Genomic DNA, 27,828 nt, shown 5'->3' with positions numbered 1-27,828 from the left:
AAGCCAGCTCTGCTCATTGTAGTGACCAAATCTGGCTACTGATGTACAGCAGGATCAAAACTTGACTGTGTGTGGATCCTTGGGACTCCATAAAACTTACTGTACTCTATTAGTTTCAGAAGTTTATACTGAGAAAGTCTGCTTGCCTTGTTTGCTACTGGTAGCACCCACTTAAAATGTTTTTATGTTTTCTTTTCCTGTCCTGGGTTAGTCATGAAAGAATTGCCAAGCAAAGATTTATAGCAAGTATGACTGGTGCACTCAATTGGCCAGTTAATAAAACCTCCTCAGAATGTCATTCTGAAAAGGATGGGTTTGGGTTTCTGTGATGCATCAGGAAGGTCAGCAGAGGCTCCTTCCTGCCAGTTGTCATAAACACCTGGGGCTTTAGGGTTTTCTGAAAAGACCCTCATCCTTAAGGAAACAATCTTCAGCCTGGGTGAAGTCAAAGCCTTTGCCTACTGTAGCAGTAAGCAGAACTCAATAAACTGCAGGGGGTGCAGCACAGCCCTCAGCATTCCCCAGAGCGTTATGCTCACATGTGGTGTCTGTGAACTTCCAGCTCAACTGCAGAGGCAAATGGAAACAAAGCCAGGTCAAACAGGCCATGCAGCAGAGGCTGGAGAACAAAACCAGATGGATCTTTTATCAAGAGAGACTCTGGTGTTCACTGAATAAGAGAAATGAGCTATTCTATAGACTGAGATAATGGAGTAAACAGTTTACTCTAGTTCTGTTCCTGCCATCAGGGTATGTGCTGGCACAGACTGTGTCAACACAGCTGCTGAACAACAACTTTGATCTGGGACAAAATGCACTCATTAATGCTGTGCTGTGGATAGATTGCAGATCTCAAGACATTACAGAGGGAGGACCCAATCTCTGCATCTTCAAGTGTAAAAGGAAAACCTTAATAAGGACTGCTGAACCTGACTAGCTGCCTCATAGGAAATCACAAGGTAAACTGTTTATTTTTCTGTCATTACCATTAAAATAAGTCCAGCATAAGGAAACACTTACCAAGTTATCCAAAATAATGAATAATGTATTTTTAATGTTACTGTCTTCATGAAAAATCCCTGTGGTTTTAGTCTTACTACATGTATGTAGGTGTACTTGACAAACTCACTCTGACAACTAGAGGCACATCTGCATGCTGTCTTTTAATGATGGTATAAATGATTTCCCAAACTGTAAACTACTCCCAGGTAATAATTTCTGTACAGTCTCATAAATACACAAGTATCACACATGTTAGCAGACATAGGCAGGGGTGACTTTGTCCTACCAGCGAGGCTTTGGCTTAGTTCCACACCCTGCAAAGCTCCTTGTGAAGCTCACATGAACATTTTGTATTTCAGGATTGCATCCTGAAAAGATCTCAAAGGTAGAAATCTTTCAATTTCCATAAAGCTGACCTTTTCTTGGAAATACATTGTTGTAAGGCCTGAACTCATGCTGAAGATCACCAATGTGTAAAGCTGCTGTCCATAGGCTGTTTCCCAGCCTGCTGCTCTCTCTGTGCATTGTCAGTCCCAGCACTGAGCCCAAATACTGCAGGGAGGGAGGATGGGAGGGAGCTTACCCATGGATATGAAATGCAGCTGTGCTCCAGGCTCTGTGCAAGGGAGAGGAACTTTGGGATTTTGTGACTGATTGTAGTTTCCTTTGAAGCTGTGTGGATGTGCCATCCTGAGGGGTTCTCTGATGGACAGGAGTTTTGTTGAGGGGGTAAAAACTTGTAAAAGAATTAACAAACACAGTATCAGAGGTGAATTCAGGCTCTTGGTCCCATGAATTTCACAGCTTTGTAACCCTGCTTTAGAGGAATTCACTTCTGCTTTGATGTCTGATAAAAGCATATTCTTCTAAGGTAGTCTGCTGTTGGGAAAAACAAAATGCATCAAAGTCTGGACTGTACTTTGAAAAACTGAGCAATTCAGTGTTCTTGTCTGATGCTTAAAATACTCACAAAGTTCCTGACTGAACCTTGAAAAGCCAATAGAAAGATTGCTGTGCGGTTTTGATTTCTTGCAATAAATTTAGATGGACTTTTATTCTGAAGTCCTTTTGTCTGAAAACTTTTTCTCTTCACATGACATTTGCAGCAGTATGAGAGTCCTGGCTGCCCTCTGCAGCTGACTGTGCCAAGCAAAAGCCCAAGGTCTGTAGAAACCAGCCCAGTGCACTCTGGTTTGAAGCAGCTCCCAAATGTGATGCAAGCAGCAGCTCTGTGTGGGGTTACACTTATGAGCAGAGGCCAAAGGATCTCTCCAGATGCAAACCTTCTGAAAATCTGGGTCAGATCATGAGAGTGATGAAATACTGTTGATGACTTCTGAATTTTCCATGAATGTCAGGCAGTGCAGTGCAGAGAGCCTGAGCTCAGGGAAGTGCCAAAACCTGATCCACTGGTCCCTTGAATCTTGAGCATGTCAATAGAGCAGATATCTGAACTGAGAAGAATGATGAAAAATCAAGACTCAAAGTGATCAATTGGAAGTTCTTGTCCTTTCTCTAAAGGCTCTTTAGTCTGCTCCTTTCTAGTCATCTACTTACCTGCCCTTTGCTCCATCAGCCATGCCAGCCTCAGCATCCAGTTTGACTTCTTGTAATCCACCTGAACTGCAACTGTAGGACCCATTTCAAGAGCTGTTTGTTGTTCTCTTTTTACAAGGCCTGTGGAAAACCAACCAGGCAGCAGTGAGGTGATCTGAGCAGACACTAAGGGGACTCAATTTCCTGTACTCTAGTTCCTGTCTGGTCATTTTTCAATGAGTCCAAGTCAAGCAGGAAGTTGACAATGATCCCTATGCTCCCTGGTGTCTGTTCTTACCCTATGTCTTCTTTCATTTCTCACACTTCTGACCATGCTGAAAAAATGCCAAGGACTGCATTTTTCAATGTGCTTTTACACAGTCCCACTAAGCACTACTATAATGCTAATAAATAATAATAAATTATATATATGTCATGATTATTTGGACTCATTAGCACAGAAGGACCCACATTATGTGAATGTGCAAATGTGGAATTTGGGAAAATTCCTGTAATTGTTTGTTGTCTTCTCTTAATGTTGTAAATAAGATGTGCTAAAATACTTGGAAAGTTGGTTTGTTGGGCAGTGTCAGTTCCAGGGTCCCTCTCCTGGCTGGTTTGCTGTGTGTGCTGCACTCTGCCTGCATTATCTGAGGGGTGATGCTGCTGTTGTTATCTGAGCTTTCTTCTTCCACTGGAAAGGCTTCTTCACCTGCTTCTTCTGAGTACAGGAAAGCCGTGGGCTGTGGAGCAGGTTCCACATCAGCCAGATCTCAGCAACTTTCAAGCTATGAACCACCATGAGATCTTTGTAAAAACAAGGATCAAAGGTCTGTAGGTGTGGGGCAGCAGAAGGCTTAACAATGCCAAAGGTCTTGAACCCTTCATGTAAAATGGGCTTGAGGCTGATTCTCTGTAAGCACATGCCCAGAAAGACATCATCAATGGGGAACAGCTCCACTTCTCTGCAAGCCCTGGAGAGCTTCCTCATGGTGCAGCTGGAGAGCAGGAACCCTCCTCCCCCAGCGTAGGCGGGGTAGATGCTCAGCCCGTACATGCTCTCCGGGATGTAGTACTTGCTCTGGCGGACGCGGATGGGACGGGCGTTGTAGATGATGTCCCCAACAAAGAGATCTTCACTGGGATCGTGCCTCTTGAGGAAATCAACAATGTTCTCCACGTTGACAAAAACATCAGCGTCACCTTTGAAAATAAATTTCACGTTGTGGCAGAATTCAGCAGCCCAGCTCAGGAAGTGGATCTCCTTCAGGGTCAGGTTGAAGAAAGTGTCCGTGAAGTCCCAGAGTAAAATGTCCCGGTATGTCTGACTCTCCTGGTGCATCAGGGTCTCCCATGTTGCCAGCACTGTCCTATTCTTTGGTGTTCCCAGCAGGAACACTCGCTGGATCTGCTCCCCATTCACCAAACCCTCCCTGCCCCAAGTTTTCCGGACAATCTCACGCCTGTCAAAGTCCTCAACCACTGATTTGATAGCAATGAGCAGGAAGGGACCTCCCGGCGGTTTTCGGCACTTCCTGGGCTGGTTAATGAGGAGATTGAAGTTCCTGTTATCCTTGTTTAGGAGATAGAGCTTAAAGTTGAAGGCAGAATCAGTCAGCAGGGGTGGAGTTGTAGTTTGGACCCGGGTTTTGGCCACTTCTGTTGGTCTCATGACCGGGATAATTTGGGGTCTGGGTGCAGTTGCCTCTGCTGGCATCAGCCTCCGAGGTGCTCTGGGATCAGGGAATATTTTTGGTGCCACTCGGGGTTTGTTCTGTGCTGGCTCCTTCTTTCCTGCCGGGATCAAATGTTCCAGCTGGGAGTAGAGCAAGGAACAAAGCGCCACCAGCAGGAGGAGGGTACAGATCACATCCCCTTTGAGGCGAACTCTCATTGTCTCTCTGCTGTTCCTGGGACTGCTAAAAGCCGTGTTTGAGCTGCCTGGCACCACTGCCCATCTGTACATAAACAGAGTGTGTCAGCAGTGAGGATTTGGCAGGTCTGAAGCAGGCAGGCAAGACTAAACATCATTTAGAAACCCAGCAGCAAAGCACATTTAACTCACAAAGCACAGAGACATTGAGGAACTTGTCAAAAGGCACCCAGGGTTGCAGACTTACTGCTGATCCCAGTGCCAGCCAGCTCTGTGACCTGGCTAAGCAGCCATCCATCATCCTGAAAACCCTCTAAGCACAACCCAAACTCCTGCATCCCTTACTGCTGAAGGTGTTCTGTCATTTCAGAGACTTCATTGGGAAAAGCAAAGTGGAAAAGGATGAATGATGCCATTCTCCCATAAATAATTACCCTTTTTTTTTCCCTAGCTTGACACCCATTATTTGCTGCTTTTATCCTTTTTGACTCAAACCAGGGAGGCCCAGAGCTGACTGCTGAAGGGCAGACTCTTCATGGCAGTGTGCTGCTGGTGTCCCCCTGCACATGGAGCCAACTTTTGTTAAACTGAAATTTGTACTCAAAATGAATAAGTTGGGTACAATCTGGAATTCACACAGGACCTTTCTCCTGCCAGAATTCTTTATAAAATATTAAACCATTGTAAGTAACTTCCATTAAAAGGTTTGAAGGGCCCATGTGTGTTTTTCCTCTGCCAAATCACCCTAACCCCTAAGTGAGAGGTTGGGAAATAAATCCCAATATGCAGAAGCAAGACAGAGCATGGTGTTAAGAAAATTTTGTTCACGTATGATGGGTGAAGCTGCCTTTTGAAGTACAAGATTTTTCCTCACTTACACTTTTCCTGGAGATCTTCTGTCTTATTTAATCAGTTCTTCAACTGCAAACAAAATGAGAATGAAAGAGTAGTAAGAAGGCAGCAAGCAGCAGTCCTCTCATCACCCTGTAGGTGCAGCCACTCCCTGCAGCAGCAACAGCAGAGCTGGACGGAGGGACCCCCCAGCTGCTCCAGGAGGAGGTGAGAGACCATCATCATTGCCATAACCCATTCCCATCACCATTCCTTCTGTCCTCAGCAAAAATGAAGTTGAGCCCCACCCAAAAATTTCCTCACAAGTGCACGTAAGTATTTTATACCTCTGCTAATAATGGATCATGTTCATGTGTGATTTGTGGCTCTCTCTTGCCTGTGCTGTACTAAGAGAAGCTACCTGTGAAGGAATTGCATTTCTCTGTCCAGAATTAGCTGAGATCATACCCAAAGATGACTTCTGGGATAAAAACAGCTGCAGAGGGACGTTTGACAAAGGCACACAGTGATAGGACCAGGTGCAAATGCTTGGTAAGAATTTGGTGGAATCTGTTTTCAGCAAATCTCCTTTTACTGTCCTGGACTGGATCATTTGCTAATTGCTCATTAACCATCCATTTTGTATCAGCCATAATGTTAAGTTTTCAAACTCAAAATTGGATGGATGAGTCTGTAATAATGAAGTAATAAAACAGTGGCATCTGTGGTATCTAAGCAATATTTTAAGACTTAAGAGGAAGAAAATTATTACACCAGTTGATTTCTTCACCAGACCCTTTAAAATTCTTAGATGCACTTTGTTTGGACATCATTATTTAAGTACTGTGCTTTTTCATTACTGGTTAACTTCACCTCCAAGGTACTGTTGAAATACAGTATTTCACCATCATATGCTATTGCATATCTGTTTCCCAAGCTCCAAAATGTTTATTGACCTTATTCTCTTTTTCTCCATTATTTATGAAATCATTATTTGGGAAAACAGCATACCTATGCCTTGGTGTAAGGCTCTTTAAATCCTGCTGGATTTAAAATCACTTTAGCCTTGTCATGATGACCATGGGGTTTTTCCTTAGGCCTTGTTTCTTGCTTTTTTCTGCTCTCTGACAGAGGCTTTTCTTCATTTGTTAGCTTTTTCTGTTTACCTTTCACTCCTCTCCTAGGCAGATGTTTTCACTGGCATAACTTTGTCACTAATAGCAGGACTGAACAGTTTTCTCAGATCTCTTGTAAATTGTTGTTCAAATGTTTAGAATATCCAGGATCTGTTTTCTGTTTATGTTCTTTCTGCCACGTGGCTTGGCTCATAACCATGCTCAGCCTGATGAAACAGTCTCTCCTGACACGTATAGGATGTTGGTCTGCATTTTACATCTGAAGTCCCCTCTCTTTCTTCACAGTAACAGCAAATTTCTTTTTCATTTTCTATGCAAAAGTCTGATCTTATTTCAGCTGCCAGGCTTCAGATGGTAATTAAGGAGCTGGATGAAAGTCCTGGATATTTCCTGTGTTTAATGTTATCGACAAGGGTTTGGAATAAAATGCACGTCATGAAACTCGTAATTTCCATGGCTTGCAGCTTCATACAGCATCTCAGAATCTGGCAATAAGTGCCCTTGGAAAAGCCAAGAAAAACCCTGAATTGTTACAAGCCTGGGCAGATAGCCCAGATTTTCCTCTGTGTTTTCTTTTATTGAAAGTAAAGGATCCAAAAGAGTGATTTCCACGCTGAAATAAAACTGAATACAGACCTCTCATTTTCAAATGAAGTTGCCAGCCCTTGAAGTCATTCCTTGATCTAATTATATGGATTTTCCAGTCTTTGTTAGGTATTTCCTTCTTTGGAAGGAAAATACCCTTGATTATTACAGTGGTGTAAGCTCTGTCCATGGATGTCAGTGTGGGAAAAGCTGTTCTGCTCTCGAGTACAGAGGGACTGATGATTCTGGCAGATGCTCTGGCATGTCCTAAAGCCAAAAGGATTATTCATCCACCTTGACACCAGGGGAAAAGAATTACAGGGCTATCAAAGTGAGCAGGAAATATCTGATGCCAAAGGAAAGAGATGAGAGCACAGCAGTGTTTCTCAGCACATCCCTGAGTGTCTGAGGCAGAGGCACCTCTGCTTCCTCTGCTGCTGTGGGGAACCTCCATCCAACCTGAAATGGAGCTGGGCTTACAAACTGCTGCATCACTCAGGGCCTCTAGGAATGGCCTGGCTGCCAGCACTGCCTCTTGTGTCCTCCTAGCTTGGAAAAACAGGCAGCTGTCCCTCTTTGTGTTGGCTGTGTGGGGATGGACACGGAGGGGTGTTGAGTCTGGCCTGATGGGGTCTGAAAGGGATAATGGGGCTGGTCTCCCCAGCACAGGGGTCCTGGGGAAGGCTGGGGATGCTTCATCCTGGGCTGAGCACCAGCAATGTCAGAGGGCTGAGCTGGGCAGGAGGAAGAGGCTGACAGGTCCCATATCCACAAGGTGGCAAGACTGGCAGCCATAAATGGGGAATGAGCTGGAAGAACCAGGGGGGCACAGCCTGCAGAGCCCAAGAGACAACAAAAGGCTGGAAAGCTGGAAGTGGCCAGAGCTGGGCATGGCACCCTGATGAGCATCCAGGCAGGGAGTCTGACCTGTGCTGCTGCACACTCAGGCAGAGGGCCCAGTCCTCTGCCTGGTTTTCATTTATTTGAGAGGAGGACCCTGAAATATGGCCAAGAACAGCTGCAATAAAAAGCAGTCAAGCGATGATAAAAAAAAATAAATTGCTAGCCCTTCATTCCCAGTTGAATGATATGAAACCTTGAGCCCATCCTGGCAATTTTTTTTGCAGCAGTCATCACATCTCCATCACTTGGCATTTCTGCTCAGGGCCAAAGTGGGAAAAAGTCCTCTGGATCCTGTCCTCAGATTCAGTCAAGAAGCCTTGGTGATTCTGGCACACTGCTTTGTGCCTTGAGGAGTGGTTATTTGATCCAGCCAGCCCTGGGAAAAGCAGCTGAGACAATCAAGCTGAAAACATCACGGGGCACAAAGCCAGCAACGAGCTCTGCTGCCCACTCACCCCAGCCTGGCTCCCAGAAACATCCATCCCCACCAAGCACAGCTGAGGGGTGTCCTTGGGTCAGCTCCTCCTGCTGCAGGGGAAGTGCTTCCAGCTCCCTCCTGACTCCTCTCCTCACTCCTGATGCTGGAGCTGCCACTGGTAGGTTTGGGTTGGGCAGCAGAGGAACACTGTGTGCCCATGGAAGGTGTGGGGCTGTGGCTGCTGGTGGAGGTGTCCTATCTGTCTGTCCATAAAATGAGCTACAGAAAGTGTGGGGGATCCAGCCCTGGTGGGTTTGATGAGGATTTCTTGTAATCAACATAGAAGATTGTATAATCTTGGTGGTGGGGATACTTTGAGGCAATGCTTCAGGTTTGGGATATTTGTTTTTATTTCATGTTTGCTGAATGCATTCCACAAGAACAAAGTCATCTTGTAGCAGCCAGTGCTGGATACTGAGATCTGCCCAGGCTCTGGCCTGCTAGGGGAAAAGCCTGTACACATGTCCCTCTCCTGCCTTGTTTACAGGAATGTTTCCACCCAGATTGCCTAGCAAGAGCAAAGCAAACTCCCAGGATCCTCCTCACCTGGTTCCTCTGCCTCAGGAAGAATCCTGACACTGTTCCAGAAGCAATAATGGCACACCCTCTGTATGGAACAGACATGTGCAGGTGAGCTTTGACCCACCAGAGCAGGATGCTGACACCAAGAAATCTGCACTGCCTGCAGCCCTGGAGGCTGCATCTTCCCACTGACACCCTTGAGGGCTGGGAGAGTGTTTGAGTCCTCTGTCTGCACCACTTTAAGTGAAATGTCTTGCTGAACACAAGGATATGGGAAGTGTTGTTTTGGGTGAGGAATCACATTTTTCTCTCTTCAAGCTGACTGGGCTCCATCCTTCTCCTACCCTTCTACAGGAACCTGAGGTGAAGTGCAAAGGCCAAGGCTTCAACTTCTCAATCTTGTCCTGATGTAAAACCTGGAAAAACCTCATCTGGGCTCTTTGGGGTACCCACAGGGAACTGTGTCAGCTGACACCTCTGGGGTCATGTAAATGGGGTTTGTTCTGCCCCACACACAAAAACTTGCATGAAGAAACTTGAGTTTAATCATTTAAGCTGGTGTGAAGTGTTTAAAGGGGAAAAGTAGCCCTGTGTGTTGGAGCAGGGGAAGAAGCTGCGTTCCACTTCTATGTTTGGGTGTCATGCAATGGCTTTTATTCCTCCATGGGTTTGGGGTTTGTTTGTTTCTTTCCTTCTTTGCTTTTCTACAGCCCCACTCTAGGCAAAGTCAATAACCTCAAAGCAATCAAAGTTATTGCTTTAAGTGCCCTGGTGTTGAAAAACTCTCTGCATTTCAGGATGTTTGTGAAGAGGTCTCATTTGGAGGTACAGGATCATAAAGTGATGCTGAATTATTTGATCTTCTTGATTAGAAGACAGAGGTGGCTGAAGTACAAAGACCCCTTCTGGCATGCTGGTAAGTGCAAAGCCCTAGAAAAAGGAAGTAACCAAAACTCTTGCTGTGCTGCCTTACCAGATAAAAACTCATCCTATTCAGCTACTTACAAGTTCTGAAGTCTATAAACAAACTGAGAGCAGGCTGTAGGATTTAATTTGCTGTGTGTCCCAGGAACTGGGTTTCTGAACCAGAACCAAGGGAGCACAGGGAGAGGAGCAGAGGCTCAGTGCTCAGCTGCCCCCAATGGCACAGCTCAGACACTGCTGCCCAGTGCCACAGGCACAGCACTGCAGCATCACTGCTGCTGGTTTTGCTGCAGCACCTGGAGGCAAAAGCTCTGTTGAGTCAAATACTGAGGAAGCAGGTAACAAAAATGCAGGCTCTGCTCCAAAGACAATTTCCAACTTTCCTGTCAGAGCTGCTTTTCAGGGCATTTTTACATTTTTTTCCAAGCCAGAGCAAACGAATGGATGAAATCCATGCTATTACAGGACAGGGTGCCTTATTTATCTGCCTGCCTCAGTCCTCAAATATGTAGCTTGATCAGCTTCCCAGCTGGCTGGTCCCATTTTATTGCAGTTTCTCCTGTTGGCACTGCCAGCCTTCCCTTTGCAATGCCAGTCACGTTGGATCACTGCTTGCAAATGGCTGCTGCAGTCGCCTCCTTTCACCTTCCACCCCAGCCAGAAACTGCTGTGAAGAAACTCAAACACAGAGGAGCTGCTGTGAGGCTGCTGAGGCGTCTGTTTCCAAGTGCAGGGGTCCCAGAGAGGAACTGGCCCCTTCTTGCTGGGGACTGCAGTCCCACGGGAGCCCTGCTGACCCTGGCAGGAGCAGCTGCCTGCAGCACTGAGCTCAGGGAAGGCTGGCTGCCAGCCCCCTGCTCCCCTGGCCCTGCACCCTGCTCCCCTGGCCCTGCTGGCTGCCAGCCCCCTGCTCCCCTGGCCCTGCACCCTGCTCCCCTGGCCCTGCTGGCTGCCAGCCCCCTGCTCCCCTGGCCCTGCCCCCTGCTCCCCTGGCCCTGCTGGCCCAGTGTAAGCACTCAGGGCACAGTCTGGGGCTGCAGCTCGTTAGGCAGTGCCTGATGCTCTCTGTCCCTCCCGGGGCAGGGGCAGTGCCTGCACAGCACAGAGGTACTGTCCTACCTTCAGATGCAGTCCTGCTGCTGGCAGTCTGATTTTCAGAACGGCAGAGGGCTCAGCAGCTCAACTCACCCCGAGTGCTTTGGGGAGACGGGTCCGTCCCGAGCAGCCAAGGTGAGGAAGCTGCTGTCTCTTTTTCAAACATTAATTTTTCTGGGCCCCAGGAGGGGAATAAAGCCTTGCAAATTTGTGAAGGGGTACGAAACTGAAACAAAGACCTTCCTTCCCCAGCCTTCCCCAGGTTGTAGTGCTCGCCACCTCTTCAGGTCTTGGACCCTCTTCTGATAAATAATTTGCCCAACGCACCCCAAACCCAAGCAACTGCAGTGCAGTAGCATGGATGTATTGTTACATCTATAGGGGATGGGACAAGGAGTACAAGCTGATGTGCCCCACTAATTTCAAGATTATACCCAACACAAAAATTTCTCAGAATCCGCCCAAAAGCTATTAAAAATATCAGTAACTGCCTGATGATTCACAGGGGCTAAATTGTTTTCTATTTTTGTGACCCTAGAGAGCTTGAAAATTCCCATGTTTTGCTCAAAGCATACCACAGTGTAACATGGGGGAGATTCATGTCCTTTTACTGATGAAGAATGGCTTGTAAATGCAACGTGCCACCACTAGAACATGTTTGTGGTTGGGAGGAGACCCTGTCTCGGAGCACTGCAGGCATTGTCTGAAGAAGCCCCACACTTTTGTAAAAACAGCCTAAACATTCAAAGAAAGTTCTTTGGAAGTAAAGAGTAAAGCAGATGTCTGGGGGCTGGAGCCTGCGTGTTCAGAGCCGGCAGCCGAGCCTGCTGCGTGTTAACCATCACGGTCCAGGCTGCCGCACGGAACAACATTCGAGAGCAGCAGGGCGAAAAGAAAAGCTGGGAGCAAAGGGAAGCAGTAGGGACAGGCTCCAGTCCACCCTGCTCGCTGCACCACAACCCTCCCCAACCCACCGAGATCAAACACACTTAATAGATACTTACAGCCCATTTGATAGCGCTGATCCTGCGTCCCCTCGGTACCGTCTGTGCAGCGGGCTGCCAAGCAGGCACATCTGGATGTGGTTAGTGAGAGACATCGCTCAGCCTTCCAGCGAAGCCCAGGACACCCTGGGGGCGCCGAGCAGAGCGGGGGCTCGGGGCCGCTCCCGCCGGCAGCGAGCGGAGCTGCCCGGCCCGGGGCTGCGGCGGGGCCGGGAACGGGGCTGGGAGTGTGGCTGGGATCGGGCCAGGAGCGGGGCTGGGATCGAGACTGGAATTGGACCGGGATCGGGCCAGGAGCGGGACCGGAACGGGACCGGGAACGGGCCGGGGTCGGAGCGGCCCCAGCACAGCTCCAGCCCCGCAGCGAGCGGAGCCCGGCGGGCAGAGCCGGGTCCCGTCCAAGGCCGGACACGTGATGGGGTCGGGGAGCGCCGATGGCTCCGGCGGGACAGGGCGGAGGTGTCGAGAGGGAGAACGCACAGCCAGGTTGGGATTTGCACCAATTCTGCTAAAAGGCCGGCTTTTTCTTTGCCGCCCCCCCCCGCCGTAATTTTTTTCAATAGGAAATGTATTAATTTTTTAAAATTTCTTCTTCTTTTCCTTCTATACTTTGGCCTTTTCCTTTTAATTCCCTCGTATTTACCTCTGCAAAGAGTCAAACTGAAAATAGAGGTTGGGCTCAGCTAAGAAGTTAAATTCACTTGGGGGTTGTTTCTTTTTCTCCTAGTAGGGAAATGATGGGAGGACATGTGAGCTGAGCAGTGCAGAGGCTGAAGACAGATTCAAGGGTCCCTTCGAAAGTCTGAACAAAAAAAAAACCAAAACAACCTAACTCCATTTTTTTGCCATGCAGTTGGGAATTCAGCTTTGTGGTAGATAAAGAAGGGCTGATCTTGTGATTTTCAAACAGTGTTTGAGATTTAAGAGATTCAGGGTAAAATACATCTCTGCTCCAGTTCTTGGCAAAAGGTTTCCCTGGATTCAGCTGTCAGGTCAGCCAGTGGTTTCCTGTGCAAAGCTGCTGCAGATTTTATATCCCAGCTCCTTGGCTCTCCACTTGTGGGGCAGCCTTGTGAGAGAGCTCACTGGGAGTGAGGCACTTGAGATTACAGAGGTGCAGTGGCCTCAGAGAAGTCCCAGGTATCCAACAGCACTGAAAGAAGCACAGCGAGCTCCTCCAGGTGCCAGGGGTGGGACCTCCCCTGCTGGCCCTGCTGTCTGAAAAAGGCTCATCAAAGCAGTGACTGGAAACTGGGCAAACCAAAAGCTTGGCTTGGTTTTGTAATTAGAGCTGTTCCCTTGCAGGTGGAACACCGGCCTTGGCACGTCAGGAGAAACGTGTGACTTTGGGCAGAGCCCTGCTGGGCAGCCACCCTCAGGCTAGATGCTGCTCTGGAGCTGGTGATCACCAAATGTGGCCAGAACTTCAGTGACCCCTGCTCTTCCTACTGCAGTTAAGTGTTCATTGAAAGTCTCTGAGGCAGATTCCATCAAAAGTATATATTTATTTATAAAAAAGAATAAGGAAAAAAGTATATACCAAAGAGCTTTTTCTGTAAAAGACAATTCCTTGGAGGCTGAATGTCTTAGACCCAAGTATGCCTGGCACTGCAGTCCATGGCTGTAGATGGCTGATCCACATTTGATGCTGAATATCATGGGAATTTGGAATCAGATGGTTCAGCAAGGGATTTTTCCACTGAAAACTAAGAGACATTAACCACACATCTCATACAGGTTTCTGTTAGAGATGTACAGCCAGCTCCCTTCAGGGGGTTTAAAATTCAATCCAGAGAGGAAAAAAATACATATTTTTTTTACTCTAGGCCCTAAATTGCTTCACTGTTTGAGTCCATCTCCATACAAAAGACACATGGCCAGCCCCCTGTCCAGTGTAAAGCACCAGTGTCATGCACACACTCCAATATGTGGGTCAGACTCAGAAAACCTCTTGATCCCTCTTCTTGTACCTCCTTGGTTTAAGGGTACCAAATACAATAGCAGAGGTTCACCAGAATTTTCAGTTTAACTAAATCATCAATTTAAGTGAATTTGAGGCTCCTCGTTCTGCCCATGCTCTCTCCTGGTTTCAGAGTCTGTGGGCAGCTGTTGGGATGTGGTTCCTTGGGAACATAGAGGGGAGACAGTGACCCAGACAGCAGGACAGCTGCTCAGTGCTGAACCTGCCTTTGAAATGAAAGGCAAAATAAACAGATCTTTTCCTTTGAGACAGTTTTGTATCAGGGGATCCTGTCAGGTTTGCTTCTATCAGACGCCTCATGTCCAAGTACATCTGGTGAGCATTTTAACTTCACTCTCCTCTTTGTTATCATCTGTTTGAACACTGTAGGTCAGCTATGACCAAACAAATCATTCAAATTCTCCTTTGGATGGATCTTTTATTCCTTTTGGCAGACTGAATGGAGGCTCCTTCAATTCTGAAACATGGTTAAAATGACAAAAACAATCTTACCAGAAAAAAAAAGCCCTCTTGGATCTCTTCCTGTAAGCACATTTTGGCCTGATTTCTGCTGCTTGTTTTATGCTTTTTTCTGGTTTAGATTTTATATGCAACTGATTAGCACCTTTATTTGCTTTTAATATTGTGTTTGGTTCTGAAACACTAGCATCACCCCTGATTTTTCTTTTCACAGATACATCTCAGTATATGGAGAAGAGCAGTTACTGGGATAAGGCAAATTTCTCCAGCAGCAGCACTGTCCATAGCTTATCTCCCACCATGATGATGACTGCTCATGGAAAAGGAGGTATGAAACAGCCATTGCTATGTCCCAAACCACACCATGTGCTGGAGACAATTTCACCATGGAATATCACTGAAAAACCCTTTTCCTTCAAGTTTCTGCAATGAAGGCACCTGTGAATGCTGTTGGAGATTATGATATTCCAGAAAGGTTGCCAGGCACTTCTAACAGGAATATGTGAGTAAGAGGAAATACACATGCCAGTTACTGGCAAAAAGAAAACGTTTACATTCAGAAGAGAGCATTCATGGTTAGTCCTCTGTAAAAGAGTAACAGCAGTAAAAAAGTTTTCTGGACTTGAAGTAGATGCTGAATAATAAGACTTTCTCATTTTGAGCGTTAACAGATGCTACAAAAACTAGTAATTCTCACTACGCAGTGGCTGCCTTATAACTGTATGTGCAAATTGTGCACATATAGCTGGTCTGAGAGCTTAGAAAAATTAATTGTAAATGAGACAGCAGGCTTTTCTTAAAAAAGTTATTTCTGCAAAATCAAGAGCAAACTCTCTTGCTCTTAAAGTAAATTTCAAGTTTTTGATTTTTTAATTTTCTAAAATATGATTTGTCAGGTGGGTTTCTGCCAAACAGAGTTCCCCAGCTGGGATTTGGCAGGAAAGCTAAATACATTGAGGTATGGAGCCACAGCAGCCTAAATTAGGCAAGATCAATACCACTGTGTTGGTCCCAAAACAAAACTGTCAGAGAGGTAATTGCTTCATTTTGGGAAGAGCACTGGTACTACTGGAAGGGAGAGGGTAGCATGTGGAGCAGGAATGGAGGGGATGAAACTGCAATGGCACTGATATAAAATGGCTTAATAAAAGGTGATGGAGCCACAGTCTTTGCAGAGATGGTGCCTCCATGAAGTCCTGCTTCCTTGGAAGGCAGGGGCAAGATGGAAACAGATTCACTCACACCCTGAAAACCTTCTCCCCCTTCATTTCCTGGTTCTGTATGTAACCTCAGGGGTTCAAAATCCGCAGAAAACAAGTCATGTTTCCCTGCCTTACACTAAGGATGTGATACTCAGCTCATCTGAGGCATGTGGAACCCAGCTGGCTCAAAGCAGGCCATCTAAATCCTGCCCATCCAGGTCTCCAGTGACTGATGCTCAGGTGTTCCAGCAGAAGGTACAGGAATGTCTCCAGCCCCAGGAGCTTGGATCTGAGCCCACACATGAATCTGAGGTTATGTTCCTCCTTACTGATTCACAGCTTTGACTCCAGGGAAGGAGTAAGATGTGAGTTGTGGTTTAAAAGGCCTCAAAGTTGTTCCTCCCATGGCTGTTGGCAGCCTGATATTGTCACGTGCACACAGACTTTGTGTGTATGGCTGGAGTCGCCCTCTGCACCTGAAAACATTTCCATGGCCCACTGGCTATTCCCACAGATGGGAAGGGAAAGAAAGGGTAGAATTAATGGAATAGTATTAGTAAAAACCTATCAGGGAAGCACTGGGAATATGGCAAAGGTAATTGAGCTGCTGTTCTGCTTCACAGGAGCCATGTCATGCCAGACACTTGTTGCTCTGTGCTTTGTCACAGCAGAAGTGCAGCTGCTGTGTTGCAGTCTGCATCAGCCATACCAGTAGACACTCAGCTTCTCCCACAGGAACTGAAAGCAGGAGTCAGCCCTGGGGTTTGGGAGATTTGTCTCTTAAACCATTTTTACCCTAAAAATCAGTGCAGGTAAATCCAGGCACGGTGGCAGCTGATGTTTGATTGCCCCACAGTGACAGCAGTGCCAGGGAAAGGCTCTCTGTAGGTCCTGACACCTGTGGGACACAGCAGAGTGAGCTGTCCCCTCCAGGACCCCAGCAGGCTGAGGGTGGTCAGGAAGTTACAGGCTCCACAGGTACCTTGCTGATGAGGAGACTCTCTTCCTTCCAGCAGTGTGTTTTGCTTTCCATAGCTGCAGGCTCCCTCAGGCTGGCAGGCAAGAGCTAATCAACATATTACTGTCTACCACAAATAAGAACATGTTGACAATCATTGTCTGAATTTGAGTTTGTCCATTTTGTTTGTTCAGTGTCTGCCATTTGTTGTACAGCAGCAATCTTTTGCCCTTTGGAAGACTGTGTCTGTCCCAGGAAGAAGGAAAGCCTTCAGGTGGTGTGAGGTGGGAAGGAGCTATAACAGAACAGGGCAGAACAGATACTCTGGCCATGAATGTTCTTTGTTCTTCAAACAAAGAAGGAAAATAACATAAAATTGACATTTCCTTACTGTCTCCTTTTTCTTTACTTGATGTCATGGCAGAGGGCAAAAATGTTTTCAATGTAAAAATATATTGCAGCTCTCCAGGTGATGCCCTGGACACAGCCTGAGAAGCAGGCTTCCCATAGAAATTCTATGAGAAGACTTGCTTGCTTTTCTCCTCTTCCTAATTCTCCCCTAGGGCTCTCTGTTTGGCTGCTTCCCTGTCACAGTCCTGAAGGAAGTCAGGGTGAAAGCCTCTCACCAGTTCACAGGAAGGTAGTGCTATATTTCTGGAAACACAATGAAATAAGGCAAGTCAGAGGTCCGTGCTGGCTTCTGCAAACACAGAACCTCTCCCCTGAGCATTTCCACCTCGATGGAAACCTGTGGTGATGTTCAGGACTTTACATTCCCAGACACTGGCAGCAGTTTCATACAGTAGCTAAAGCAGGAAAGCCCTTAGGAGTGGCACTGTCCTCTGGGCTCTAGGTGCAGTCCTCACTGGAATGGAGGCCCAGGAGCTCCTCAGCCAAGCTGACGAGACCGTTCTCCTCCAGGGCAGTGATCAGCCGTGCTATGGTGGCCCTCTTGCCCTCAGACTGGATGAACCTGAGGAGCATCTGGTAGGCTTGTTCATAGAGTCCCTCCCGCTCGTACTCCAGCGCCAGGTTGTCAATGGCAGGGTCACGCAGGGCCCGGCAGGACCTCTGCAGAGAGCGACCCACTTGCTTCCACTTCTTGGACACAAACTTGGCAAACTTCTGGTGGTCGTCTGGTGTGATTGTTCTGTTGTCTGAAAGGAGCAGAGGCCAGGTAAGACACAGAAGTTTCATGGCTGATGTGATGCTGCTGGGGCCAGTTCAAGGTTTGGTCAGTATTCCGTGGAGCAGGGAGTCTGAGCTCCTGCCTTGCTCAGCTGTTCCCTTACAGAAATCCTCCCACAACTACAAAGCATCTGGGCTTGTCCCTACCCTGCAAGCTTGGCAAGGCCTATTCTTTTGTTTCTCTCTCAAAACTGTCCTGTGGTTTGCCAGAGCTCTTTTTTTTTTTTTTTTGATGGACACCCTCTTCATTTGTTTTAGCTTTTCAAAGGCCACTTGGTAATGCCTTTCTGACAAAGTCCCCTGTTCTCTACCTAAACATCCTCAAAACATGAAATGCTGACAGGAGCTCCCTCCTCAGCTGTTTAGCACTGGAGACTATACACAGCTTAAGCAAGCTCAGAAATGATCTAGCTTATCTCAAGCTGATATTGCTATTGAGACTCTCTGAAAGCTCCCTGTAAGGACAGACCCCAAAGCCAGCTGGTGAACTGAGGGGGTCTGGACAAATCAGTCCCGTCTGAAAGCAGGGCTGAGGGTGTCCCAGTAACTTCCCCAGTCTGATCCAACCTACAATACGAACTCACCTCAACCAAGTGACATGGAAGAAGAGAAAAATACTCTCTATTCTTCCTTTCACTATTAATTTTAAAATGTGAGGAACCTGGAAGGGAGACAGACTCTGAAACATCTGGTTCTGTGCCATCCCAGAAAAGAAAACAGATTAAGGCCTGATGTGAAGCATCATGGCAATATCTTAGGACTACTGAAATTCCTTTCTTATGGGATGCTGGGAAGTCCTTGCTTTATCTGAGGTAGATCCCAATATGTAGTCAAGATAATTCTCCCTCCTGGGCTGTGAGGCAGACCAAGGGCTCTGTTGGTCAGCTCTAGCTACTCACCAAACTGTTGTCCCTGAAAGGTGAAGGTGAGCTCTGTGGGAAGGGAGCTGCCTTGAGGAGGATGAGGCTGAGATGGGGACTTCAGAGATGAGCAGTCTTTTCCAGCCACATTGTTGTTGGTGCTCTGGTGAAGCATCAGGCTCTTGAGGTGTTCCTCCAGCTCTGTGATCTCCTCGTCCGGCAGGCGGTCAGGCTGTAACACAAACAGCATCAGTGACTCTGCCAGGGCCACCAGCCTGCAAAGCTGTGCTTGCAGAGGTCAAGAGAGAAGCAATGAGATATAGCATGAACTGTCAACCAGCCCAATGAGGTGGTCTAGTGGAGCTCTGGCTGCAATAGGATGGCTGTAAGTGGATTTGAATCTGTAATGTGATATGAAATAGACAATCTCTTCCCGTGGGTTTCTCACCTGCACCAGTGAGTGCTTCTAAGTTGCACAAAACTGCTACTAGCCCACATTGATTTCCAGCAGCCCTCTGGAAGAACTAGGGTGCATTGCAGGCAGCAAGGCTTCTCCCAACACCCTGTGAGGGTGAGACCCATAAAGCAGGGTGATCTGATCCAACAGCTCATGACCACACAAGCAGGCAGCTCCTGTTCCCCACTTTCTCCCTCTCTCTGCCCCTCTGCTCCCTAAGGTTTGTTGTTCCTGGCTCCTCACCAAGCCAGTTTTTTTTCTACTACCCAAGAGAAAATTAGTCTGACCTCCAAAAAGCAGGTAATGAAAAAAGGAGTAAAGCATGTGGGAAGAGTCAAACCTGGCAGTGCTGTGCCTCAGTCAGAGGTAAACACTGTTTAGCTCACTTACAGCAGGTACCCAGCACTGCTCTCAGCTGCTGAAGGCTGTGTTCCAGTGCCAACTTTCTGCCTGTTGCACTGTTAGGCAGGGGTCAGACTGAGTCACTTTTGGGGAAGTGAGAATAAGCCCATTTCTTTTGTTCAATCACAGGGAGGGAGCAGCAAGCCACAGTTCACAGGGTATGGGATATCACATGTTGTTTGGAGATGAAAGGTTTGAGTTTATTCTCTGTGCTTACAGAAAAGCAACCTGGAAAGACATGCTCTTGTGCCTAATATCCCTGACTGATAGCGAGTGCCTGTTTCTCAGGACCTTTTAGAGGAACCAGAGCTAAAGTTCCAGATGGAAAAGAGAGGAGGGGAACAAGTTGGTGAGTTTAATCATGTCAAGTGCCTTGTAGTGAGATGACAAGATCTCACTGTTCTTGCAAGGAGGATTAGAGTGCCAGTGCCAAAGTGTGCAATGAGCCAAATGTCAGATGAGACAGACTCTGCCTTCAGAAGGGCAGCCTACTCCTGCTGGCAGCAGATGCTGTGTGTCCCCACTCTGTCACAAGTTTTTGCTGTGATGTGCAATGTTTGCATTCACTTCCACTGCTCATTTCCAGGTGCAGTTACCTTTGACACTCTGGGAGGAGGTGTTGTGTGAGGCAGGGGAGGGAGGTGCAGAGCAGTGATGGCTCCAGCCAGGGCTGCTCCTCTCTGCCTGCCTCACAGCTGTACTGAGGCACACTTGTGCTGTCAGCTGCACTGTCTAGAGCTCCTTGTCTAAGTGGGGTTAACAGCCACACTAGCTGTTATACACAGAAGGCACAGAGAGTTAGCAGGATCTTTGCAGGCTGCTTTAGGTAACTCTATTGCCCTTCCAGAAAAGTGCACAGCTCTTTTCTGAGCAAGGGCAGAGCAGTTTCTCCACATTAGAGTTAAGAGCTGAAGGACTGAGAAGGTTGTTAACCTGACATGCTTCATCAGAACAAGATTTGCACCCATCTCTACAAGCCCAGTGCCACCCCTCCTCATTGCTAACCAGCCTCCCTCCCTCTCCCACTCACCTTTTCTCTGTAGATGCACTCCAGGCAACGATCCTCATCCTTCAGCATCTTGTCGAGGTGCTCAGTGCCAGCCTTCAGCTCCACTTCCAGAGGCACCGTGGTTGTGGCCAAGGAGAGCTGGAGGTGGCTCTGGAGGGATTTCTGGAGCACTCCTTCGCGGTAGCTGCGCAGGAAGCGGCGGCAGTTCTCGCGCATGCAGAACCTCAGATGCACTATCAGGTGGGGGTGGCTGCAGTACACCTTGAGCATGTCCACACCATTCACGCTGCCAGTGGAGTCTGGCAGGGAGAAGGGAGCACAGTCACAGTCCAGGCGTGAGCCAGCCCACCCACACCCATCCACAACAAGCCTGCAGTGGAGGATCTTTTGAATTCTCTTTGTGATAAAGTCCTCTGGGATGGAAAAGTGTGTCAAACCAAGAGGGAAGGATAAAGTTCATGCTGTCCTGCCACCACTGATTTCCGTGAAGTGTGGTGTCCAACTGAACATGTATGGAACTACATCCCAGGTAATTATATCAACACTGCTTATTAGGGCAAGTTTTAAATTTGAGGTTCCATTTCCAGGGCAGTGATGGTTATGATAAACTGGTAGCACAGCAAAGTTTTATAGATGAAATCTCAGTTCACCTCGGTGCTCAGTGAGCCTTCAGTCCTTGTGGCTGGAGTTTTATGCAGTGATGGAGGTCCTGTGCCTAGAGGTAACTTTTATCTCTCTGAGTCTTTAACACATCTCACAAACAGCAAATGACAGATCCAGCCACAGGGATTAAGCTGCTTGAGATTGGGCTTTGACTTGATATTTTGCACAGAGAATTAATTAATGGTAAAACCTAAACAAGGAGAAGCCAGGGATGTACCCTCTAACATTAGTGCAGGAAGAGCACAAGTAATGTAGACACAGAAAATGCCAGGACTTAATTCTTTCTTCTCCTAGCAGAATTTAATTTTTATTAGCTGTGCTCATCATCTTTACCTTCACAGGGGTTTATATGCTGATGGTGAGTTCTATGTATGTGTTTTTCTCTTTTTTTGCAGCAGAGGCCTATGTGAGGCTGCTGTACTGCTTCCAGACCTGACTGAGGGCTGTATGGAAGCACCAGCTCACACTGGCACTACACCACATGTCATGGCATGGAGGACAATCGTAAGGCAAGGCAGACTTGTGTGCTCCACATTAAGCAGGGCAAGTGACCTTGCATTTAGCAGTATAGTATCTAACAGTGGCTTTACATGTTTAGTAAGTCCTGTTTGCATCTGGTCTAGTTTGGACCACATGTGTAACTGACACATGGGTTTAGGCACCTAGAAAAGACATTTTAATTCACCATGGGTGATTTTTTATCACTTCTTTCATGCTTTGCTTTTTATGAGTGCTTATTAAACAAAATTTCCATAATAGAGCAGGAGGGCTGTGGAGGAAAAGCTGCACAGACATGGAAACCTTTTATGAAGAGTGTACAAGAAAGCTGTAAAGCTGCCTCAAAAGATGGGACTATGCAGGCATTTCTGCCTGAAACCTCAGACAGCTTAAGATTTTATGTCCTTTTCAGGTATGAATAAGCATGGTAGGATTTCAGTTTTGTTAGCTGTCCTTTAAATGTGAGTAGATTCACATTCCAGTGCCACAAAGCAGCCATAAATCAAGCCTAACTGGACAATTGTCTTAGGCTGCTTACTTCCTGTTTCCTGTATTTGAGCTGCAGAATGAGCAGGCCTGTATTGCCATGAATTTCCAGAAGAAACTGCAGAACAGTTAGACAAGCCAAATTAAACAACAGAGTCTCAGCTGTGTGACAGGTAAAGAACACCATGAGAGTCTTTCTGGGTAAGTGTGATAAACTCTTCAAATTACTATTATTCTGCAGTGTGCTTGGTGCAAGGCTGGATAGAGAACTTTAGTTTTATAGCTATTTGCATCTTAAGTAATTTTTAAAGGTAAATAGGGTTACATACACCTCAAGCTAATGTGTGTCTGTTTCTATCAGAATTTGAATAGAAATGAATTTATACTGGCTATCACTTGATTTAAAAACCAACTTCTGAAAGCAGGAATCATGTTTCTGTGGTGGTATAAAGACAGCAATTAAATCTTCTTTCACAGCAATTGCAATCTTTTCCTCTCTTACATAAATGGGTTTAAACAAACATTCATAAAGTTGGATAATTCATAGGATGGTTCAAGTTGGAAGGAAGCCCAGGCAGTGTCTAGCCCAACCTCCTATGTAAAGCAGGGTCAGCTCTGAGGTCAGAACCAGTTGCTCAGGGCTTTATCCAGTCCTATTTGAAAGCCCTTGAGGATGGAGAGTACACAGTCACTCTGGGCAACTGCCTGGCTGTCTTAATGGGGAAAACACTTGTCGTTTTATCTGGTGTCTACCTCTCATTTCAATCTGTGCCTCTTGCCTCTCGCCTGCACCACTATGAACAGTGTGGCTCCATCTCTCCCTCCCACAGCTATCAGCAGGCTGTTGGTAGGTCCCCTGAAATCTTCTCTTCCCCAGGCTCAACAGGTCCAACTTCCTCTGCCTCTTCTCACAGAAAAGGTACTCCAGCCCCCAACCATCTTGGTGAACCTCTGCTGAGCTTCCTCCACTTTATTGCCTTTCCTAAACAGATTGAGCATGAGATTTCCATACCCATGAGGGTGAGATTAAAGAAAGGTATGGCACTGCACACCAAGATACCAGAGGATGGATACCTGCTAATGCCAGCTTCAGGGCCTTGAACACACGAGGCTTCTTCTGGGAGCTCTCGTAGAGGGACGGCAGAGCGATGGTCTTGCAGGTGGACTGAAGGAACAGGTAAGCGCTGCCAGTCCAAGGAGGGGAGCTGCTTGCCATCTTCAGCACCCTACAAAATCACACAGGCAAGCTGATGTTGCTAAAGCAAGTGTAGCCTTTGAGAGGTTTACTGTTACTCTGTAAAGCACACTACAGTGGGACACCATATCCCAAAGACAGAAGCTCACAAAGCTTTGCTTTCATTTTCCACTGGAGTCCATTCATTTTATAGTCCAAAGATACTCTGAAGCAGAGTTTCAGTCCCTGTGCCTCTGACTAGCCCAGCGGGCAAAATGTGAAATAACTGAGTTGCTCCAGGGACCACCCAGCAGTCCTGGCTCTGGCATGCTCCCATGGACTGAAGCCCCATTGCAACCAGAGACGTTCTCCTCAAGGTCCTGGTTCCCTGGTTGTTCACAGGCCCAGAGCCCTTGTTACAGGACACTCTACACAGGCAGGACAAGGGTAATAATTTTAAACTAAAAGAGGGTAGATTTAGATTAGATAAACAGGAAGAAATTTTTTACAGTGAGGGTGGTGAGGCACTGGCACAGAGAAGTGAAGGACGTCCCATCTCTGAAAATATTCAAGGCCATGTTGGACTGGACTCTGAGAGCATAGTTGAAGATTTCCCAGTCACCACAAACGAGTTGAACTAGATGGCCTTGGAAAGGTCCCTTCCAACCCAAACCATTCGGTGCTTCTGTGACCCAGGGCCATCCCTCTGCTTTGTTTATGCCCTTTGTTCTTGTGCCTCTGCAGCGTTACCCAGCGGGTGAATCCTCCCGTCCAGTGGGTGAGCACTGCCCCATCCCAGTCCCCGCTCCGCGGTCAAACCGCTCTGGGTGCTTCCAAAAACCAGCCCCGGACGGCAAGCCACGTTTGCGATCACGGCTATTGCCTTTCCGCTGACTCCTGCAGGCGTCAGGCCGCTGCGGCTCAATTCCCGTCACAGCCTGGCTGGGAGGGGGCTGTCCCTGAGGGAAAAGCGCCGGAGCAGCCGCCGGCCCCGTCCCGCCGCGCTGTGCCGCGTGTCCGGCTGTCCGCTCGGTGCCCGGCTGTCCCCCCAGCCCGGCACCGAGGGCCCGGAGCGCGGCCCCTCCAGCCCGGCCCCTCCAGCTGTCCCGACGACACCACCCGGCCCCGGCCCCGGCCCCCTGCCCGCGGCAGCCCCGGCCCGGCGGCCCCGGGCGGCGTTACCTCCTCAGCGCCGGCCTCGGCCCTGACACTTCCGCCCGGGCGCGGCGCCGCTCGGCACCCTGCTGCGGGCGGGGAAACGGGAAGGCGAAAGTAATCCCAACAGCCCGCTGGAATGGCCGGCGGCACTTCCCTGTAATGCCTGCTGTTCGCCCAGGCCCGCCCGAGCCGGGCCGGCCACGAGGCCTCGCGGGGCAAGGGCTGCTGCGGGGAGCCCCGGCCGGGGCTTGCCGACACCTTGGCGCTTCCAGGTGTCCCCGCCGCAAGGCCGCCCACCCAGCTCTGTGCCTTGGTGTCTCTGACAGATCCTCCTAGGTGAGGATCTGTCAGAAATACTCCGTTCAGGTGGCTCCAGAGCTCCCGAGGGCTGGGATGGATGTGTCTCTCTGGACCATTAGGGATGGAGGCGAGTGCGGTGGCTTGAAGCCCCTGCGTGGCTTGCGGCTGACACGGGCGAGTCTGGTGGGTCCCGGCTGGCACTTGCCAGCTTTTCCCTGTAGTGCTGCTGCTGAGAGTTTGGATAGGTAGAGAGAATGAAACAGCATTTCCCAAGTCCATGAGAGGTTCTGTGCCAATCAAAGCATGATTTGGGTCTCCATTGCTCAACCTCAGGTAGTGGCCTCCTGCCCAGGCTGCATCTGCCCTGCATAGGTGCCCTGTGAGCTGAAGGACAACAGCAGCTCCCTTGTTTGTCCCAGCTGGTGAAAAGCTGGCATGGGCCTGGGGCCAGATTTTGGGTTCACGTGCAAGCTGCAGTCACTCTGGCTTGGCAGTGGTTTGTGCAAACTGGGGGACTGAACTGCAAAAAAAAGCAGGAAGCATTGTAAAACACTACAAATACCTATATATCTGATGCTATTTTACAACAACAGTATTTTAACAATATAAACCTATTTTTTTTTTTTTTTGCTAAAGGAAAGACGTGATTCAAATAGGGGGTTAATCTGGGCTGGATCTCCTGGGTGCTCTGGATCACGGGGTCAGATCTAGGAGGGCAGGCAGTGCCCCCAGACCCCTTCAGGGTCAGCAGGCCTGATGGTGCCAATGCTTCTGGAAACAAAGCATTTACTTGCTAACAGTTTAAGCGAGTGAGTTCATTCATTTAAGGTCTGTCTGATGGGGCTAAATGAACCTGGACATCCCAACATTTCACTACAAAAGCTAAACCTGAAGCAGTGCTGGCTCCCAGAACCAGATGGGAACCACAAAGTGATTGCTGTGGGGAGCATCACCCCCCCATGTCCTGGAAATGTTTTGTCCTTATAGCCAATCCACCTGCTGTATACTGTGGGGGTAAAAAAAGAATGGGGAGCTGAGCCCCAAGTTTCTCCTCTGCTGACCCTTGCTGAGTTTATGCCTTCTGGGAGTCCCATGGAGTGAAATCAAAGTGCTTGATGAGCACTTGGAGTTTCATTTTGTTGTTTTCCACTTGGGAAGTAAAGATGGCAGTGAGAGTAGAGGCTGTGGCTCAGTGGGGCTTGGCTGGCACAGAACTGGGGGTCAGGGTTCAGTGGCAGGTCTGCCTGGGGCTGGGATAGGACAGGCTGCCCTGAGCTGGCAGCAGTCAGAAGGCGAAAAGCATGCTCTGTCTATGAGATTCACAATCCTTTTCTTGATGGCTCCAAAGGCTTTAAGGCAATAATAAAACAAAAGGAGCTGAACACACGAGATCTCATTTTGCCTTAACTCTTTGGCAAATGTGTGTTAGAGACAGTATTAAAAGCAGAGAAGCAATATCCAAGTGCCGAGGTGATTGTCAGAGAAGAGGGCAAAAGATGCTGAGTTCCCAGGAAGGAAGCAGGACGGTGTCACTTGGCTGCTGCAGCTGGGCTGGGTGGGAAGGGGGTTGTCACTGATATGATGGCAGATAAGATAGCAGAGCTGCTGTGCTGCTCACACTCTCAGTAAAGAGTCACTCTTCAAAGCAGCACATTCTAGAAAAACGTGGGTCGTGTCCCCTCTGCCTTATGCTTTTTGCTGCTCCGTTCCTGCTTCAGGGGTTTCAGCTCCATCCCTTCTTTGAGGCTCTCTTGGTGCACAGGTTTTCATTTCAATGAAACCTGCACTGCTGAGGGAATGCTGTGGCTCTGGGACCTGGGGCTTCCACAGCCCCAGAGAGGGCATGCCATGAAATTCAGCATGAGATTGTGAGACTTGGCCCACACTCCAGTGCTGGCCTGGGAAGGGGAATGCTTGCTTTTAAAAATCTCTTGGTTATGAGAGGCCTGAAAAAACATGTCATGGTGGTAGTTTAGTTTGTGCAGAAATCTAGAAGAGAGGTGCAACACATTTTGGAAGAAGGCAAGTGGAAAAGTTAGGTAATGATCTGATGCTCTAAACCTTCTTCCCAGACACTTTTCTGCATTATAGTTCACAGGAAAGGTTGATTAAAATACACTTTTCCCTTATTGTGTCAGACCTTGTAAGTACAGTTCCTGCAAACTGGAGTCAAAGTCAAAAAAGTATTTTTTTTCCAAACTGCAACACCTCATCACAGGCAAGGACCACTGTCATTAAGCTGCTGGTTTCTACTCTAGGCTTTCTGTTGCACTATCAGTAAAAAAATGGAAATGTGAGGCTGTTTTCTGTGCAGAGCTTCTGCTTGCAAAGAGGTTTTTCCCCCTCAGTTTGAGACATCTGTCTCAGCTTTTTGAATACCAGTGCAGCAGTACCAGAAAATTCCCTTGCATTTTTATTACTCAGGGTAGCAAAACCTCACTGTAGGAAAAAAGACAATTTTTCCCAAAAAAGCTTTGATCTGACATTTTTAATTCTTGAAATGTATCAGTCAGCTTATTAGGATTGATTGAAGAAAAGCATTGACCAAGAGATTTTCATAATTTTTTAAGTTCAAATTCAAAATATGGTGAAATTTCAAGTTTGATTTTTTTTAACCTCCTCTGTAGTCCAGTTTGATTTGTTAGTTAAATCCTAATGTGTGTCTCTGACCCTTTTTGATGTTCTTGCTGATTTTTTCTCTTTAATTTTAGTTTTAGAAGTTTCCCCATGTTTAAACCTGTCTGAATTGGCAAAATGTCTACTCCAGTGCCAGAACTGTGGCAATACATCCCAGAAGAAATCCTTGTCTGAATATTGTATTATCTTTGAGATGAACACAGAATCTTCCAGGGGTGCAGACCAGGGGCTGCAGCTGTTCTTCCAGCTCTGTTTGGCACTTCACAGAGGCCAGGTGACAGGAGTGGGGTCCTCTGTCCAAGCACTTTGCAGAAATAACATGATCCTTGTTTCCAGTGTGTGTCAGACATCTCCTCCACTCTGCTGTGGCACTGCTGACCTTGTGCCTTCTGTGTGAGATGATGTTACCTGGCATGACTATTACCTGCTTATATCAAATTTGTGTTACTTGCTGGGTTTTGTCAGTCCCTAATGGTGATTTGTGTTTTAGGGGAAATACCACATTCT

General features: G+C 47.6%; 2 protein-coding genes and 1 long non-coding RNA gene across 5 annotated transcripts; 1 reads left to right on the top strand and 2 right to left on the bottom strand.

Moving 5' to 3' along the window:
• Window positions 1-1,144: 1,144 nt before the first annotated feature.
• B3GNT9 (UDP-GlcNAc:betaGal beta-1,3-N-acetylglucosaminyltransferase 9) lies at window positions 1,145-12,379 on the bottom strand. Of its 3 annotated transcripts, XR_001990604.3 has the most exons (4): window positions 11,890-12,379; window positions 5,290-5,332; window positions 2,560-4,496; window positions 1,145-2,456 (listed from the first exon to the last, which is right to left on the bottom strand). XR_001990604.3 is itself a non-coding variant. In XM_009090656.4 (3 exons), exon 3 carries the CDS (start codon window positions 4,430-4,432, stop codon window positions 3,185-3,187), a length of 1,248 nt encoding a protein of 415 aa, XP_009088904.1. In that variant the 5' UTR covers window positions 4,433-4,496; window positions 5,290-5,332; window positions 11,890-12,379; the 3' UTR covers window positions 1,145-3,184. The 3 variants fall into 3 exon arrangements, 2 of the variants coding, with proteins under 2 accessions (XP_009088904.1, XP_050834946.1); XM_009090656.4 differs by having other exon boundaries at window positions 1,145-4,496; XM_050978989.1 differs by lacking the exon at window positions 5,290-5,332 and having other exon boundaries at window positions 1,145-4,496.
• On the top strand, window positions 7,757-13,287 carry LOC127060043 (uncharacterized). Its single transcript, XR_007778577.1, has 4 exons — window positions 7,757-8,462; window positions 8,832-8,974; window positions 9,664-9,782; window positions 13,195-13,287. It is a non-coding gene; the product is annotated as an uncharacterized LOC127060043 (long non-coding RNA).
• A 975-nt stretch (window positions 13,288-14,262) lies between these two features.
• TRADD (TNFRSF1A associated via death domain) lies at window positions 14,263-24,563 on the bottom strand. Its single transcript, XM_009090653.3, has 5 exons — window positions 24,409-24,563; window positions 23,127-23,278; window positions 20,427-20,704; window positions 18,577-18,769; window positions 14,263-17,646 (listed from the first exon to the last, which is right to left on the bottom strand). Exons 2-5 carry the CDS (start codon window positions 23,266-23,268, stop codon window positions 17,339-17,341), a joined length of 921 nt encoding a protein of 306 aa, XP_009088901.1. The 5' UTR covers window positions 23,269-23,278; window positions 24,409-24,563; the 3' UTR covers window positions 14,263-17,338.
• Between the last annotated feature and the right edge of the window lie 3,265 nt (window positions 24,564-27,828).

This window comes from Serinus canaria, chromosome 11, assembly GCF_022539315.1.
Source record: "Serinus canaria isolate serCan28SL12 chromosome 11, serCan2020, whole genome shotgun sequence".
Classification (NCBI taxonomy): domain Eukaryota; kingdom Metazoa; phylum Chordata; class Aves; order Passeriformes; family Fringillidae; genus Serinus; species Serinus canaria.
The sequence above is the reverse complement of the archived record's forward strand: the minus strand, read 5'-3'. Positions and strand labels throughout refer to the sequence as shown.

Coding starts and splice junctions, on each gene's coding strand:
- B3GNT9 (XM_050978989.1), bottom strand. CDS start 11,984: ATGTCTCTCACTAACCACATCCAGATGTGCCTGCTTGGCAGCCCGCTG. Junction 4,497..11,889: donor TCAGCGCTATCAAATGGGCT/GTAAGTATCTAT, acceptor GTTTATGTACAG/ATGGGCAGTGGTGCCAGGCA.
- TRADD (XM_009090653.3), bottom strand. CDS start 23,268: ATGGCAAGCAGCTCCCCTCCTTGGACTGGCAGCGCTTACCTGTTCCTT. Junction 20,705..23,126: donor CCTGAAGCTGGCATTAGCAG/GTATCCATCCTC, acceptor TCTCCCTGCCAG/ACTCCACTGGCAGCGTGAAT. Junction 18,770..20,426: donor AGTGCATCTACAGAGAAAAG/GTGAGTGGGAGA, acceptor TTTGTGTTACAG/CCTGACCGCCTGCCGGACGA.